The sequence below is a fragment of the Plectropomus leopardus genome, chromosome 8 (assembly GCF_026936395.1).
Source record: "Plectropomus leopardus strain MGB_pleo_1.0 chromosome 8, ASM2693639v1, whole genome shotgun sequence".
Taxonomy (NCBI): Eukaryota; Metazoa; Chordata; class Actinopteri; order Perciformes; family Serranidae; genus Plectropomus; species Plectropomus leopardus.
In genome coordinates, this window is record NC_142183.1 from 22,352,020 (window position 1) to 22,369,322 (window position 17,303).

General features: G+C 41.3%; 3 protein-coding genes across 4 annotated transcripts; 2 read left to right on the plus strand and 1 right to left on the minus strand.

The window, feature by feature from the left end:
• The first annotated feature begins 82 nt into the window (after positions 1-82).
• hnrnpaba (heterogeneous nuclear ribonucleoprotein A/Ba) lies at positions 83-4,032 on the plus strand. Of its 2 annotated transcripts, none has more exons than XM_042493000.2 (9): positions 83-218; positions 717-958; positions 1,382-1,550; positions 1,803-1,961; positions 2,052-2,183; positions 2,308-2,398; positions 2,534-2,689; positions 2,798-2,880; positions 3,310-4,032. In XM_042493000.2, the coding sequence occupies exons 2-8, from the start codon at positions 732-734 to the stop codon at positions 2,863-2,865; spliced, it is 1,002 nt and encodes a 333-aa protein (XP_042348934.1). In that variant the 5' UTR covers positions 83-218; positions 717-731; the 3' UTR covers positions 2,866-2,880; positions 3,310-4,032. The 2 variants fall into 2 exon arrangements, with proteins under 2 accessions (XP_042348934.1, XP_042348933.1); XM_042492999.2 differs by having other exon boundaries at positions 148-273.
• A 360-nt stretch (positions 4,033-4,392) lies between these two features.
• phykpl (5-phosphohydroxy-L-lysine phospho-lyase) lies at positions 4,393-10,324 on the minus strand. Its single transcript, XM_042492998.2, has 13 exons — positions 10,136-10,324; positions 9,910-10,028; positions 9,621-9,780; positions 9,219-9,293; positions 9,046-9,133; positions 8,839-8,955; positions 8,652-8,734; positions 8,336-8,561; positions 6,736-6,890; positions 5,386-5,475; positions 5,124-5,257; positions 4,933-4,965; positions 4,393-4,602 (listed from the first exon to the last, which is right to left on the minus strand). Exons 1-12 carry the CDS (start codon positions 10,192-10,194, stop codon positions 4,934-4,936), a joined length of 1,338 nt encoding a protein of 445 aa, XP_042348932.1. The 5' UTR covers positions 10,195-10,324; the 3' UTR covers positions 4,393-4,602; position 4,933.
• Positions 10,325-10,684: 360 nt separating this feature from the next.
• LOC121947927 (protein FAM53C-like) lies at positions 10,685-17,303 on the plus strand. Its single transcript, XM_042493123.2, has 5 exons — positions 10,685-10,816; positions 12,945-13,196; positions 13,287-13,347; positions 13,742-14,574; positions 15,797-17,303. Exons 2-5 carry the CDS (start codon positions 13,113-13,115, stop codon positions 16,052-16,054), a joined length of 1,236 nt encoding a protein of 411 aa, XP_042349057.2. The 5' UTR covers positions 10,685-10,816; positions 12,945-13,112; the 3' UTR covers positions 16,055-17,303.

Here is a 17,303-nt window from a genome sequence, read left to right on the forward strand (position 1 = left end):
CGAGTTCCTTCCTGTGTGTTAGGGGCGTGAACATTTTCTGTGAAAAGAAAGAGGCGTGCTTGTGGTTGGTCGGCATCATGAGTGGCAGCAGACATCCTCCAATCAGATGGCTTCTCTGCAGAACTAGCGTTTTTTTCTGCCGGTTCTAGAAAACCAACCACGAGTTGTCGTCGTGTGGGAGAATCCATCTTGAAGAGAGCTCTCCGGTTGTGTGACCAGTAAGCAGGTTTTCCTACATCTTTACCCTTGTTTTCTTTTTCATTATATCGTCACGTAAGTACTTCGATTGTTCTAGTCTGTAAGTTGTGTTTACAGGGTGATGTAAATGAAATGTTGGTTTTTACTATAAAATGTAGGCCCACGGTACGGCCAACAGTCTTTATATTACGTAACGGCGAGTTGTAACGCTACGGTACAGGCTCGGTTTATCAGCGTAATGCAGATGGTTAGACTGTTTCTAATCTTTGCTCCGCCAGAAGTGTACTTTTCATGCATGGTCACCGTGTTGTGTAAATAAATGTTGCTGTGTTGCCCGTTTTGCCGTCGCTCTGCAACAAAAACGTCATACTATGAATGTATGGACCGCGAACGTGCCGGCCAAAATGGTGGGAAATGCATGCATTGCCACCATGTCAATGGCGAAGCATGCACGGCATGATGGATTATATAACCACCGCGATTTAGTGAAATGCATTTTTTTTTTCTTTTGGGTTTAGGTAACATAGTTAAACATGTCTGAGATAGAGCAGCAGTATATGGAAACATCAGAGAACGGCCACGAAGTCGACGATGATTTTAACGGAGCCGACCACACCGAAGAAGGGAACGACGAGAGCGCTGTGAATGACTGCGGAGAGGGGGAAGGAGAGGGCGCAGGGCCCGACGCCGACGGGAATTCGCAAAACGGCGGCACAGAGGGAGGCCAGATCGACGCCAGCAAGGGCGAGGAGGATGCAGGGTAAGTGAAACATGTGATTTTTTCGTGAAACCGACATTTATAATAAGCACTCGTGGTTTTCCATGTTTCTTTGTTCAACCGGCCTTTGTTGGCGCCATATGCAGAGCGGAGGGGGGATGGGCGCGTGAGCACGGATAAAACCTAACGTGTATAGGCTCACGCGGAACTATTGATATGATGACGATCTGGTCATATCGTAGCGATTTTCTATATACTTGTTCACTTTTATATAAAAATAAACTTAAACTGGAGCTACTGAAGCCTGCCCTCTAATGCCGTGGTGTCAACAGATGTTCTGGAACAGTGTGTACATTTACTCCCCCCTCCTGCCCACCCCCACCTTTACCACAGCCATATATAAAGTTCAAGTAGCAGTGCTGCCTGTAACTCTAAACATGTCTTTTTCCGTCTCTCTGTGCTCAGGAAAATGTTTGTTGGTGGCCTCAGCTGGGAAACGAGCAAGAAGGATCTTAAAGATTACTTCACTAAATTTGGTGAGGTGACAGACTGCACCATCAAGATTGACCAGCAGACAGGCCGATCAAGAGGCTTCGGCTTCATTCTCTTTAAAGACGCAGCCAGTGTAGAAAAGGTGAGTGCAGAGGCAATTGTGCCTGTGCATAAATAAGGGATGGAGAAAACCATTTTTTTTTGGACGAAATACTCAGTGATAAAATACGATTTTTGATAATCATCAGTGATGTTGATATAATTATGATGTGGGTTAAAATAAAAACTGCTAGAACAGTCTGGTGATAGAAAATCAAATCAATTTACTGGAATGTAGCCTTTAAATTCAGGAAAAGACAACTTAAATCAAATTTTTTGTATGTTTTGATTTTAGGTTCTTGAACAGAAGGAGCACAGGCTAGATGGCCGAGTTATCGACCCCAAGAAGGCCATGGCCATGAAGAAGGATCCAGTCAAGAAAATCTTTGTGGGAGGCCTTAACCCTGACACCTCAAAGGAAGTCATTCAGGAGTATTTCGGCACCTTTGGAGAGGTATGGTATTCAACACATTTTTGTCACATCATTAAGGAAGCAAAGTTTTAAGTTAATGGTTGCTTCAAAGTCTGTTTTTCTTCCGCGTAGGTTGAGACCATTGAACTCCCTCAAGATCCAAAGACGGAAAAGAGGAGGGGATTCGTATTCATCACATACAAAGAAGAGGCTCCCGTCAAGAAGATTATGGAGAAGAAGTACCACAACGTCGGTGGAAGCAAGGTAACGGCACACCACACACACCGTTTAGCACACAGGTGAAATTGGGTAAGGTGTTCTGAGTTTCATAAGTTTAACAATAGGCGTGACGCACTGCAATGTAATGTGCTCTTGTGTGGTGTTCCAGTGCGAAATTAAAATAGCCCAGCCCAAAGAGGTCTACCAGCAGCAGCAGTATGGTGCCCGTGGATATGGAGGACGCGGCAGGGGCCGTGGAGGTGAGCACCTTTTTGCATGTATACCAACAAAATGTTTATTAAAAACAAAATAATGAGTGGTAGACTTAAAATGCGCACCTGTCTGGGTCCTGTATGCTTGAGAGTTGTGACAAAGGCCTCACCTGTTCATTCTAGGCCAGGGCCAGAACTGGAATCAAGGTTACAACAACTACTGGAACCAGGGATACAACCAAAACTATGGTTACGGACAGCAAGGCTACGGATACGGCAACTACGGCAACTATGACTACTCTGCTGGTTATTACGGCTATGGGGGTGGCTACGATTACAGTAAGCGATAAGTGCCCCCACGGAAAGAAAAAGAATGAGAGAAACTTTATTTTCTTGGTCCTCCTTGTTGTACAGAAGAACTCAGTCCCTTTTTCTCTTGTCCTCCAGACCAGGGCAATACAAGCTATGGGAAAACTCCAAGACGTGGCCACCAGAATAGCTACAAGCCATACTGATCACACGTAGTGCAGGTATGCATTTTTGCATCATCCGTGGTAGTATGAGAACATAGCTGTAACCATTGGTGCCTTTTTTGACCCCAAAGATCTCCATCTACTCTAAATCCATTCAAGCATTGTGGTGGGGTTAGGGTAGGCTGTGGTGTGGGGTCTGTGATCATTAAAGATGGATTCATTCCACCTGTCAGCCATCTTAAGATGCATCTCTACTACTTGATCAATAAGGGTTGAGTTGGTGGTGGTTGAGAACAGGAATAAGGGCCGTATCACCTTTCACCAGGGTGCTAGGTGTAATAGTTAGCGGTCGTGCCCCCCTCCCAAAGTGTGTCTGTCCATTCACTGACCTGTCAAACTCATTCATGCACCTGTCTGTCTTTGTGTAACTGCATGCCATATTTGGTTTATTCTCAGTAACGTTAAGCACCGTGTTTTTCTCTTAAGGTCTAAAGTAAATAAGAAAAAGAGATCCATGGTCTGACCACAACGAACATGGGCTCTGGCTTTTCCTTTGGAGTTGGCAGAAATTTGGACTCATGCTCCATTTGTACAGATCAAGTGAGGAACTGGGGAAGCAAATGTCACTTTTCCACTTTTTATTTTATATTGTTTTGTGTCCATTTACATTTCCAGTGATGGAAGTGTTATTTTTACTGTACTTTTTGGTACCTTTTTGAATCTAATGTATTGTATGGTTGTATTTTTACATGTCTACTGGATTTACAGATGAGCAGGAGCAAGAGCTTTTAAAGCTCACAAATAAAACAATTTCGCTTTTTTTTTCCTTTTGGTGTTTCTAGATTTTTTAGTTACTTTATCCCGTGCTGAATGTTGGATGCGAGTTGCATGGCTTCAGATGTGGGGTGAGGCAAAAAAAAATAAGGGATTTAAACTAATCAAAGGGTTCATTGTAAGCGTGTAAAGTTAATGTTTGCAGATGGCCTAGTAGACGAAGACAACCAGCATCTTTATTTTTTATCTTTTTTCTTTCTTTTGGCTTTTAAGGAGATTCTTCCCCCATCATGTCTGCAATTTTAAGTGGCTCTACTAGTGTTATTCAACTGAACGCAAGCCTGTTAATGTAAGAGGGTACTCCCTCTCTCACTGGAAACTCATTCCTCTAGTGTCTTGGGCAAATTGGTAGAAATAAACTTTTGGTTTATATTACACACGGATCGTTTTGTTATTATTTGTAAAGTTAATGTTAAATGTTTTGTACTGTTAAATGGCTTGCTTGTTTTGTCTTGAGTAATGTTAACACCTCTACGGCTGCCTCTTTGGGAAGGTGTGGGAGAGGGCTTCGCTACCGGCAGGATAACTGGCTGAGTTTTAATTCCCTCCCCACTAGATGTGAAACTGCGATACTTGAGTATTTTTAATGAATGTGACCAGGATTTTAAAGCTAGTGGTCTGGTAAGTGCTTATCTCAACCAAACTGTGTATTAGGAACATGTTGCTGATCAGTGTTGTGTGTTGGGATAGATATTTTAAAATATTGTTAGTTTGGGTAAAACACAGAGGCAGGGGTTTTAAAAATGCTTAGTGTTTATTAGTTTCTTGATGAACAAAATGTCTGTGGGAGTTCAATATTGTCACATTAGCTTCTTGTATATTGGGTTGTCTTGCAGGTGGTAATGATGCAGCGGCATCACTTTAAAGTGCTAACCTCCAATTGGCTGGGTTTCATCAGTGAGATGACTTCTCTTAAAGAGCTGACTTAAAAATGGCACTGAACACCTGGGGAAAGAACAAAAACAGTGATAAACGTTATGGTTGCATGGCTCTATAAGATTAAAAAAAAATCTACTACCACTGCTTTATTTCCTACATTTAAGCTTTGGTATTAACATGTACTAATAGACAATTATGAGTCAGACTATGATGGATTCATTTTAGTCCCCACAGTGGTCAGTGATGAGTGAAGACAGCAACATGTTCTGATAGTGAAATGCCTGAACCTGTTTGATCGACTCAAGTTACAGACATTCATATCTCTACCTCTGAACGTAATGAATGTGACCGTCTGACTATGATGCAATTAAAAGCTTTTCTACAGGTTTAACAAACCTTAGATGTCTTCCTTTTCACTGGCTCCAATGTCTGTGAAAACAAAAAAATATTAGTACGTTGTACTTCAATTATGAATACGTTGCATTAACACTTCATAGGCGTCTCTCTGTTTTATGTGTTTTGTGTCAAGTAGAAACACTTTATTGTCGTGACAGCTGTAGACCAAAAGTGGTTTTTGGTTGACTAACCCGTGAGGATGCGGTCAATACATTGTACCACCAGTTCTGCGTCCTCCACGCTGAAGCACATGGGAGGTTTAAACTTCACAACGTTGTCCCAAGGGCCATCGGTGCTGACACAGATTCTGTCCTCCTCTTTCAGCCTAATGTAAGAGTAACATGAAGTTAAATCACAGAAACGGTGTATACAAGAAAATCACGTAGAAGGTATTCTGCTGCTTAACTGCTAAACTAAAACCATCAGCAACAGTGCTGCACTGTATTTTGATACCTCTTCACCACCCTTGCTGCTGTTTCTGTGGCAGGCGTCCTCTGTTCTCTGTCTGCAACCAGCTCGAGACCCACAAACAGTCCTGCACCTCTGAAGGGGGAAAAAATCTTAATAATAGGCGGGTGTCACTTTTCAACCCATAATATAAGTTCTTTGTGAGTCACTCCAACATTAAATAGCATTTGATTTACAGAACAGAAGAATAGCACAAAGCCATCATTCATATCACCTATGCGTTTCAAACTTTGACAAGTCAAATTGCTTGCAGTGAAAAGAAGGCTTGATAAACACTTACATGTATTTGTTTAATTAAAACAAAAATACATGGATTTTTGTGTTCTAAGGGATATGTATTTATATAATTTAGAACATTTTGAAAGCTTTAAAATAATTTACATTTTTACACATTCTAAAAATCTTGTGAACTCAATTATTTTTCTTAGCCTAACATGGGACAAGAATTAAAAGCAGTAGCTGGAAGCTCATGGCAGCAAATCAGTTTCATGCACTGTATTGGCGCTATTATAAAATGCATTGTTACAGTCATAAAACTTGAAATCAACTCTGTGATCTCGATTGTTCATTGTGAAGTGGTCATAAAGCTTAATTACATTTTGACAAAACTTGTTTAATACAAGTTTTTTGTATTGGCTCATCCAAATACTAAAGTTCATTGTTGGAAGCAGGAAACTGGGTGGACAGTGATCATGTAGGGGATTCCAGGAAGGAGGAAAAACCTGAACACGTCTGTTTCTTGAGTTGTGCAGTGAACAAGGGCTGTGTTACTTATAAATCTTAATTTTTTTAATGGTTTGCCTCTCATTCTCATGGTCCCCTTCAACTGAAAAATCACAGCTAACCAACTGATGCTGGTAAAGAGCTGAGGGGACAAAATTCACAATGTTGAGTTTTATTCACAAATTTAGTTTGTGGATTTTATAGATTAACAGAAATCCTGTTAACATGTGCCGCCTTTTATCTTGTGTTTCTACAGTTAGGCATTTTTTCGGACATGTAAAAAATTGTTAGTTTGTCATATTGTAAGAGAATTTATTTCCACCGAGAGCAGGACAGGAGAAAAACTCAAAAGGAAACTTGGTCAACTCTTTAAAATAGTCACCCTGCAACATCCCCAGTCTGTGCAAGATCTCAGTCTCTGACTAAAATCTTACATTGCATTTACATGAGAGGCTGGCACACTTGTCTTTTATAAGTAGCTTCTAAGTTTCCAAAGTTAAAGTGTGTAGCAGGTATTAATGAGAGACTGTCCTCATCAATTCAATGTGATTTAATTCCATGAGTGTAGCAAAGCATTGGCCTTTATGTGTTCTATGTTATGTGCATCCTCACCTGACGTCGCCAATTATTTGATGTCGTGTTTGCAGCTTTGTGAGCAAATCTGTTAGATGTGCTCCCACCCTTGTGGCATTTCCTCTTAGGTCCTCTTTTTCGATCACATCAAGGACTGCCAGGCCAATTGCACAGGACACTGGGTTCCCTCCAAACTGCACAAAGTTAGAGACAAAACAAATCTTATCATTCAGATACGTGCATGCTTTATGAGAGGTCATTTAAACAGATTTCCAGATTTATTGTATTATATTTTGTGCTCAAAAGCAAAAATTTGTTAGCAACTGACTTTACAAATTTTAAATAAAATATGTTTTATGCTACAGTGTAGTGTTAAATGAAGATTTGTGAACAACAGCTGCAAAACCGTAGTGATCAACATAACAGCCACAGAAGAATAAATTCCACTTGTTAAAACATGATTTCACTTTTTCCCCTTCAAGACACTGTGTTCATGTAACTGACATCAGTTTGATAATGATAATAGGTCTTACTATGATTATCCCTCATCTTGTCAAACTGGGGCATCCACAGACCCCGAAGCTATTTTTGCCATACCTCACATGAGCCTCATCATTCCAGTGTTTCATGACTTTGTCAATCAATTTGTTCCTAATGACTTAGTATCATAGTTTTTCTGTTTTAATTAGTGTCTTCTAAAAATACCAATGTATATGTGTCCTGGGGGACCCCAGTGAAAAGCACCCAATTCCACCTATACAGTTATAATAGATGGAACTATTTATTGAGTTCATGTTTGCCAGGGGTCCTAATTTTAAGAATCACACACTATTGGAGGATTAGGAGGGCCGAGAGGTAGTTAAGGGCCATAAATACTGCCCTGCCTAAGGTAAGACGATGATCAAAGTCAGTCAACGTAGCATAATACATTTTTCTGACTATGGAAATTCATTTGATCAATTAAAGAATATTCCTCTTACCGCTGTGGATATCATGCGCTGAGCTGGAAAATCTACCCAAAATAGGTGTTTCCTTTTCTTTATAACTCAGACAGGAAGGTAGTAAATGTTTGCTCCGCCTGTCACATGACAGTATGCCCTCTGCACAGCATAAGTCAAACTGTGCTTTAACTGCCTGTAATGTGTGTTCATCGTTCTACATACACAGTCAGCTGAATTATATCCATTCAACCCTTATTGTGATAACCCCTCACACTGAAATCATGGTCTATCTACTATATGTGAACAACTGTGGGTTGTTCAAACAGCCATTTTTTTTTTTCATTTTGGTTGGTCTTGTTTAAAAAAAAATAAGCCAAATAATGTTTCATCTAATTTTGCTGAAAACTAAATACCAAAATTAAAGCATGTTTTTTTAGATTTATTACGTAGCAATTAACATTTTCAGAAGAATAAGTTAACAATTTGCTCTGATGTTTGTATTTTAAAGTAGTTTATTCCCGGGGACCCCAGTTGGTAATCCTTGTATGTTAAATATGTTGGTAAAATAAGGGTTAAAGTGATTGTCATTATGAATTATTACTAATTGCAGCCTGGCTGTATTCACAGCTCTGAAATGCTACAGATACCATCTTGAAGAATCATTCATTCACATTGTATCGAGTCTACTGAATAGTCACCGTATTGAAATACTCCACTCCGTTGGCTGTGAAAGCTCTAGCTATCTCAACAGTGGTGGCCACACATGCCATGGGATGTCCGTTACCCATTGGTTTACCCATGGTCACAATGTCGGGACAGAAACCCTCCCCCTGCAGCTGGAAAGCCCAGAAGTGACTTCCCACACGTCCAAAGCCTGTCTGCACCTCGTCTGCCACAAACACCCCGCCAGCTGAGCGCACGTACCTGTGGAGAGTATGAAGGAGATGCACCATGTCTCTAATATTGCACCTGTGGCTGAGCAAAGACAGAAGCTGATAATGTGTCACCACTCACTCTGCAACTTTAGCCGAGTATCCTTGGGGCATAATGATTTGTCCTCCAACACTTGGCAGGGATTCAGCAAAGAAGGCAGAGATCTTTGGGGAAACGGTATTATAAATGGTATGTATTGGTCATGTTTATTACAGCATTATACATTCTAGCCTTACTAATTTTATTCAGGTTGTGTAAAACTGTATACCTTACGACCTTTCTTGTGCACCTCCTCTATCAGGTCTTTTACTGTATCAGCGTAAGCTTGGCCGGGGTTAGGGTGGTCCTCCCTGTACATGCCTCTGTAGGTGTCTGGTAAGGGTGCCTAGGAGGATGAAACATATTTTCTCAGACAGGCAGGAGTCCACTGTTCGTCAACGCTTTGTGTAATAATGGTCGTATGGATTTTACAAACCACATGAACCCATTCTTTCTGTCCTGCCAGTTTCCGGAACTTGTAAGGACTAATGTCGATGAGGGACATTAGATGCCCATGGTATGCACTGGTGTAAAAGGAGAGCTCATGGTAATTGGTAAGCAGGTGTAATGTCGGTGGGTGAATGGGTTGCATTAGAGCTGAATACTTACTGGTCAATCACTATGACGTCCTGATGTTGGGTGTAATGCTGTGCCAAGCGCAGGGCAAGATCATTGGCCTCTGAACTGTGAGAGGAAGAGATGTAGAGGACTGTGTGTTATTTTTGAAATGTGAGGGGGTGGTGAAAAAAATACAGGGGTGGCACTTCAATAAACTTTTAAAGCATTCAGGGGGGAGTTAGAATCCTTGAACCCACAGGTGGCTTTGAAAAGGCATGTTCTCTTAAAATCATTCCATTAATCATAGCCAGAAACTGCGAAATATGGTTATTTATAGTGAAGGAAGGGCCAGGCATTTTCTCCAGGCCACCCCTTTACTCTGATTAGTAGAGTACAGTCCCTAAAATCACTGGAATGGTACTTCAGCAATACCATTTCTGGGGTTTTACTTACCCAGAGTTGACGAAATAGAAGACACACAGTTTCTCGGGCAGGGTGGCAGCCAGACGATCTGCATACGTGACTATGTTGTCATGCAGGAATCTTGTATTAGTGTTCAGGAGGTCCATTTGTGCTGCTGCAGCCTTTGTAATGCTTGGATGACAGTGACCCACTACAAAGAAATTCATACTGTATGTCATCGACACATACACTTTCTGCCACTAGAAGGCAGGAGTGTAATAAACTGAGCTTTATAAAGGCAATAAATGGAGACTTTGCACAGAATGATAAATGTTTTTACCATGATGAACGTTGCTGATGCAGTCCAGATAACGCTGTCCATTTTCATCGTATAGATATTGGCCCCTTGCTCTCACTATTTTCACAGGGTTGTCTGAGTAAAAGAGTCTAATTGACTCCCTGTAACGAGTTAATACGTGTCAGTAACTGTGCACATACTTCATACCTGCACATCGTGTCTACCAACTATTTCAAAAAAACACAATAGAAGATTCACTCGTACATACCCGATTAATCTCTTCCTCATTGCGAGGGTTTCTTCTTTCTTGAATTGTTCAAGTGCCATGTTCTCTTTGGATACTCCCTTTGATTATATATGTGAACAAAAGGCGACGCAATGGCAATAATGAAGATTACTTTATGGAGTATGAAATTGTTGCGCTGAGTCTCTGTTATACTGTTATGTCTATGATCTTCACATCAAGCACGCATGCGCGTGTTGTAAATTTGAATTCACATTGTTTAATAAGCATGCCACAATAGATTTTATTCCTATTGCAAATATAGATAGCCCATCTATGTTAAATAGGCATGTAATTATTTTACATACATCAGAAAAACTATGTTTATTTGACGCTGAAACATTGTTTGGTCAGTTTGAGCTCACGCTGTCCCTTTATTTAGAAGGGTCCAAGTGTGGGGCTGTTAACCGCACATAGACCTCCAAAGCAAGTGTAACATATATTTTAAAAGTTTACTCACAGTTAAAAAACACGTAAATCGGGTTTTATTGGGAAAGCATGAGCAGCATAAGTATAGCAGTGTTTCCTCAAATTGATGTGTTTGAGGCAGCGTTTTCGGAATACCTCTGTATTGGTACGATCCAAAGGCTATAAGTACTCCACTAAACTGCTCTCTATCCGGTGCACTGTGTGCAGCTTCGGTTGCTAAGGAACCACCGAACGCAGGTAATACATCAGTACAGCTGTAGCATGCTAGCTTTCAAACAGACTGCGTAACCAAGCTAACGCTACAACCAATTTAGTCATACATTATCGGCCCAGTCGTTCAATTTATGAACTCCCTTTTTTCATATTCTAGTTTCACGAGTCATGCCTACAATCGGGTACAATGACAAGCCATTAACCCGTAGCTCACAAACCGAATGAAAGCAAACTATGCTAGTATTTCTGGTCTGGACGCTTGTTATCAGCTAACGTTAGCTAATAGCACCGGGTAATAACTTGTACCACGGGATGCATCGTGCTACTGAGCTAGCTTACTACTCATCAGCAAAAGTGGGAATCCGATTTAGCCAGTAAATGTATCCGAGTGTTATACATTGTCAATGACAGACAGCTGTCCTGCAGCTAATGTTGGAGATAACGTTATAGGCTTTTAATTGGCCAACACAAACGTTGTGTTTTGCAGATAAGGGCAAGCTGCGCAACACTACCTAAAACTTATTTGCTTATTTGCACATTAGGAAAGACTGATAGAGTCCATAGGCCAGTTCCTACTTATTAACCCAACTAATACGCGTAATTGATAGTGTTTTGAGGTTGGCGTTGTCATGCTAGTCGTTTAGAAAACACCATATCACCCATTTGCAGTGACGTTAACATTAAAGTTTATAGTCAAGATTGTAAAGTGATTGTAACATTTTAAATCAGCTGGTGGCTGACAGCACTGCTCTTGGCTGTTTCTGAGCAAATGGAGTCTGTGGGGTGCAGAGCTTTTGACTGTGGCTGCTGCTACAGAATAAGGATCAGTCTGTGCCCCTGTGCTGGCGAAGTAGCATGTCTTCTGGCATGTGGATCTAGGCTAGCAATGTAGCACCATGTTTGCCACAAGGAGGAAGGCCCTGGAGGCCACATCTGACTGCCAAAATCAAGTGTTGATACAAGTCTCTTCAATAAGTGGGACCCTACAAATCCTTAAGTATTTTAATTTAGCTTAAGGCGCATAATTTGAAGTTTATACAGTTAAACATTGTTTGATGTATTGTGTTTTCATGTTTAGTATAGATTTTTTTTTTTGCATTAAATGCATTATGGATTTTGGGTGAACTGCACTTTTAAAGAGCTGTGCAAAAATGGCTATGTTACATTTTAATACAGTGGCTATATTTTACATATTCACTTTATTTTATTTTCAGTTTGAGATTATACATTTTGTGCAGTACAAAGGTTTACTGGGATTGGCCAGAGCGAGTTAATCTTCATAGATGTTTAAGAGTAACCACTAGATCTTAATAGCTAACTGTACTATTTGCATGCAAATGAAATGTCAGATGAGTATGACTTTATGAAATAGGCATGCAGAATGTCTTGTGGCCCTTTGCTATGTGGGTACATCACTCCATTTTGGCTTTGGCTTGGTAATATAAGCCCTTGAGACCTGGTCACTGTTCTTTTGTCCCCCTTGCAAAGATACTATGGCATGCTCCCAACCCCTATCCCCATTCATTTTTCACACACTTCCCCCATCCTTTCCCCCTTCGTCTCTCCCTCCCCCCTCCATTCACTTCACAACTCACAGCTCCTGTCATTTGTGTTTATTGGACCCAACTGACTTTGATTGCCATGTTGTTTCCCCAAAGGTTGCTGTGGACATACTCTGCGTTTTTTCTTTGAAATCTCACTAGACCACATTTGTAGTGCCAATAAGAGATGGCCATGTTCACTGTGCATGATGGAATGTGAAGTGTTTCTTTGTTCTGGGTCTCCTCACATCCATGTGTGCTTTCTCTGCCTTTGTGAACATGAACTTCTGAATTTCATGTGTGAATGAGGCAGGATGTAGATCCCAGCCTGGGTCTTGAATGGTAATATGTGGTCAGTAGTTAGAATACTTTAAAATACATATATATTCTGTTTATATATATATATTCCTGTGGCCTTTTTCGTGGTACAACAGTTGTAGCATGGTGAAGAAAAATCCCATTACTTGATTTTACAAACAAAGGCTTGATAGATCTGACAAGCAATTAATAAACTACTGTTAAATGAAGTGGTTTCTTTGAAATCTATGTGACCATTTTCAGTTAATCATTGATGTTGTTTCATAAGGATCCCTTCTCATCTGTCCCTCTAGGTGGCATAAAAATGACGGTGGCATAGTGAGAAAGCTGGTCAGTCTGGCTGGTTGAGGTGTGGAGGGGACACCACAAACCACGCCAGGATTCTGACTAATACAATTTCCACTGCCCTCAGTAAATCTCCTCATCAGCTCCATGTCTATCCCTGGATTGTAGCTACAAATATGGTGACGCTTATCACAGAGCAGCTCCGAAAGCAGAGTTTGGAAGAGCCTTACTACAAGGCTTTCTCATTTAATGTGAATGTGGTGAGTTGGATGCAAAAGTAAACCTTGTCCTTTTTAAGATGCAATTTGTTTTATGAGTTCTGAATTTAAATTATTATATTTCTGTTTCAGTCTTTACCTGCAGTGGGCTCTAGCCCCACTGTTTCATGGAGTGCTTGTAGATCAACACAAGGCAAGTTCATTGAAAAGGGTTGATGAAATTAGAAAAACTGTGTTACAGCCCTGGAAATGGTTTGGAATTACTAGAATGTTTTGGAAAAGGTTGTTTGTTTGTTTGTTTTGTTTTTGTATTGGGGGTAGTGGGGGTAGTATAATTTTCAATTTTCAAGCACTAGCAGTGTGCTTATCTGCATATGCCTGGCAAGTGCTTGATTATAGGCCTAAACATTTTAAACAACTTGAATAAAATCATTGAGATGGGGTTAAATCTTATGTAAAAAAGTTATGTGAAATTTTTTAAAATGTATTGGGTAAAGATGAACGGGAACCCTGATTGAATTAAGCACAGTATTTGCAACCTCTTTAGTTGGGAAATCTGTCTCATGTCTATCCTTTGACATTTTCAGAGACCAGCTCAGCCACACACCCATCATCAAAAACCAACCCTCTGGATGATTCCTGTGGATTAGACTCCCTGTGGCCTCCCTCCCACTCTGGAGAACATCTCCAGAGACCAGAGGTTTCTTTTACAAGCAAGGCTTTCCAAAGCTCACCTCCACCACCACCTCCAAAACGCCACTGCCGGTCCCTCTCTGTTCCAGAGGACCTGTCTCGGTGCCGTTCCACCTGGCATCCTAGCGCATCCAAGGTTTGGACCCCAGTCAAACGTGGCTGCCAAAGTGGAGGAGCATCTAGTTCCAGTTCTGGTGCCAGCTCTTTGCCACTTTGTGGTCCCAGTTCCTCCTTCACCTCTTCCTCCCTTCACTCATCTTCTAGCCCTACCTTCTTTAGCTTAGCGCTGTCCTCTGACTCCCCGCTACCATGGAACTTCTCATGGGACCCCTGTGACAAACTAAAAGGAGCCTGTTCCGCCTCCTTTGCTACTCCTTCCTCCTGCTCCTCCTCACCAGCCCCCCTGGTTTCTCACTCAGTGCTGCAGCGCCGCTTCTCCCTCTCCCCTGTGCACATTCAGGATGCCTCTGTGGTGCTCCTTCCCCCCCAGCCCTCCCCTGCTTCTGCTCTGACATATGGCTGTTCTGGCATGGAGCACCCAGCCCTGTCACCATCTCCCACTTCAGCCTGCAGCACACCATCTTCCTCTAGGCGCGACCTGCACCCAGCGCTGCCGAGATGCCATTCACAGCCCTGTGACATGCGCAAACCTCGCTTGAAGAGGCGCCATGACCCAGATGTTCTGCCCTGCCCCAGGCCAGGCCTTGACTTCAGCAAGATGACACAGGTGAGTAACAAAGTCCAGTGGGCTGTAAAAGTTGGTAGCTTCTCTTGTTCTCCTTTATATTGGTGCATGTATTGAGATACACATATTTAATGGTATCACTAAAATATCATCAGGCCTATTTTGTTCTCTCTGGATCTTGGAGGGCAATAGGCCTCTGGCACAACTTGGCACAGCTAAGCTTGTCTCCCATGTCATTGCCTTTCTTAATTTCACACTGGCGTTTATGTTTGTGTCGTCTGTATATAAAAAAAAAAAAAAAAAAAGGGCGTCTCCAGATCGGTTGCCATAAACCTGTCTCAGTCACATCAGTACAGTCAGAATGGGTTCTGAGCTTGGTTTTGGTGCAGGCAATATTACCCATTTTGCAACAATACTGTCTCAAGCTGCAATTTTCCTGTTTCCAATTTGGTATAAATCACAGCTCCAACCAAAGTTTTACCCATTCGTGATCAGACCCCTGCCACAAGTTTCCCTGGTTGGAACTGCCTAATAATGAAGCAAAACTAACTTACTGCTTTGCCTAATATAAGTTCACAGAAACGATATCCTTAAATGCAGACTATTTTCTAAAGCCAGAAACCAGAGTATGTCTCAAATTTGTGATGTCATCAAGTACAAAGTCTGGAGCTGCTCCATAGACAATGAATAGGAGCCTGATTTTGTGGACCCACAGACTGTTTTCTTTTTTACACCGTGTTGATCTTTATTCCGTTGTAGTGTTCTCACTTCAGTAATAGAACATGTACCAATATACTCACAACTTGTGAAGAATTCTGAAAATGAGCATACTTCCCCTTTAAAGTTAGTTCGCTAGACAGTTACAGTGTGTTGGCTTACAGTTTTATGGAATTAAATACCATTTATGCAAATTACATTATGTGGGAGTGTGTTGTTTCCAGAGTTGATGCTGTTTAGGTTGTTACTCTGCTTGTATCGCTCAGGTCACACATGACAGCCAAGCCCATAAACTTTGCTATCATTTAGTCTATGCTTAACCAAAGGAACAGGCACTGCCATCTATGCAGACTTTCTGTCATTGCCAGTGATGTCATCACTGCACCAATGTTTTTACTACCTTTGGGTGGAGATCCTGGAAGTGTATGAAGTTGATAATTCAGCATTGAGAAATGGACAGGGCTCAATGTTAGTGAAGTATTTTTGCCACATGCTTAATGCAAGACTTGGGACAAAACATCTTAATCATGACACTTCTTTGTCCTAGATTGGTAATCACGAGAGCCTAGTGTGTGCTACAGGTGGCTGCATTGTTGCAGCGTCTTCCCATTCAGAGCAGCGCTCAGCCTTCTCCCCTGCCGAGTTCCTGGGACGAGCCAGCATCGGGCCTCTAAGTGAAAGTGAAGAGGAAGAAGAGGAGGAGGAAGACAATAAAAGAAATAGGACTGCAATGGATGGAGGGCAAAAGATTGTTTTTGAAAGAGACTGCACAGAACTGGACTTGACCCTTATAGAAGAGAACTGAGCACTCCGTAAAGCTCTTGAGTGTGATTACTGCATTCATAACTATGTTAAGCACACCTGTAGGCTTTGTACGCTCGTCTGGCAGAGTCCTTGGGAACCTGCTGCCCTCCTAAGGCATATGTCCAGAATTCATAATCAAGAACCAAGCAATTAGAAGTAAATTACAGTGTTATGATTGTAACACTCGAGCTAGTTCACTATTCAACATTTCACAAACTTGTCTCAGTGCCTGCCTATTCAACACTCCATAGGGAAATGTGCATGAGCAAATATGCTAGTTTCCATGCACATAGAATTTTTGATAATATTTCATATTGGTACAAGTCTTAATTTGTGTTAACCATCGGTACGCATCTGGATATCCTTACATATTACCATCAAAGAACGCTGTATACTGAAGTAGGCAGAATGTGCTTAATATTCCCTCATAAGTGATTTGAATACACATTAAAAGCCAGTAGAATAATAGAACTGAGGTGGGCATTTCTCACTGCCCCGTCAGATACTGGTGTAATCTACTTTTGTATTTGACTCCCTGGATTTGGACATGACTGTATGTGAGCTGTTAAAGGTGCACAGAGGTCAAACTACAACAGATTATTCACTCATATATAAATGCTCTCCTGTATAATGAACAGGATACATTCCAAGATTCCTTAAACCCCTCACAGACCCTAAGGGCACATCTACTTTTACTGCTGTTCTGTCGTGTGTTTTGCTCGTCCTTTTTGGAGTGACTACATCATCAAAGGGAAAATTTTCCTGTCATAGCAAAAAGGACAGCTCCCCTTTTGCTTGTTCTTTTATAGATTTTCTCTATTGCTTGAACATAGACAGACCTGGTCAATAATAATACTGATGATACTGTAACTTGACCATGCCTTAAGCTTAAAATACAGAGTTCTTGGTGCTCTGGGCTTCTTTTCACAGCCAGATATCTTTTGCGAACTCCATTTGCGCTGATTCAGATACTTTTGAACAGGTGGCACATGCACTATAATAGTCAATTGAATAGCTGAATCGATGCTGCAGCTGGACTCTATAGGGCACAATGTAATGTACTGTACAGTGGTTAGAGTGAGTACACATGTCGAGCCAGTTCTGAGTGTATGTGACAAAGGCGGTAGTGATGCAGATGATTTGGTGGCCTTTCAGAAACGATTTTTCATGTGTTTTCAGATGGAAATATTCCTGTTGCACAATTTATGTACAAATAAAATTTAATAGAGAATGATATTTTTTTCCCAAAA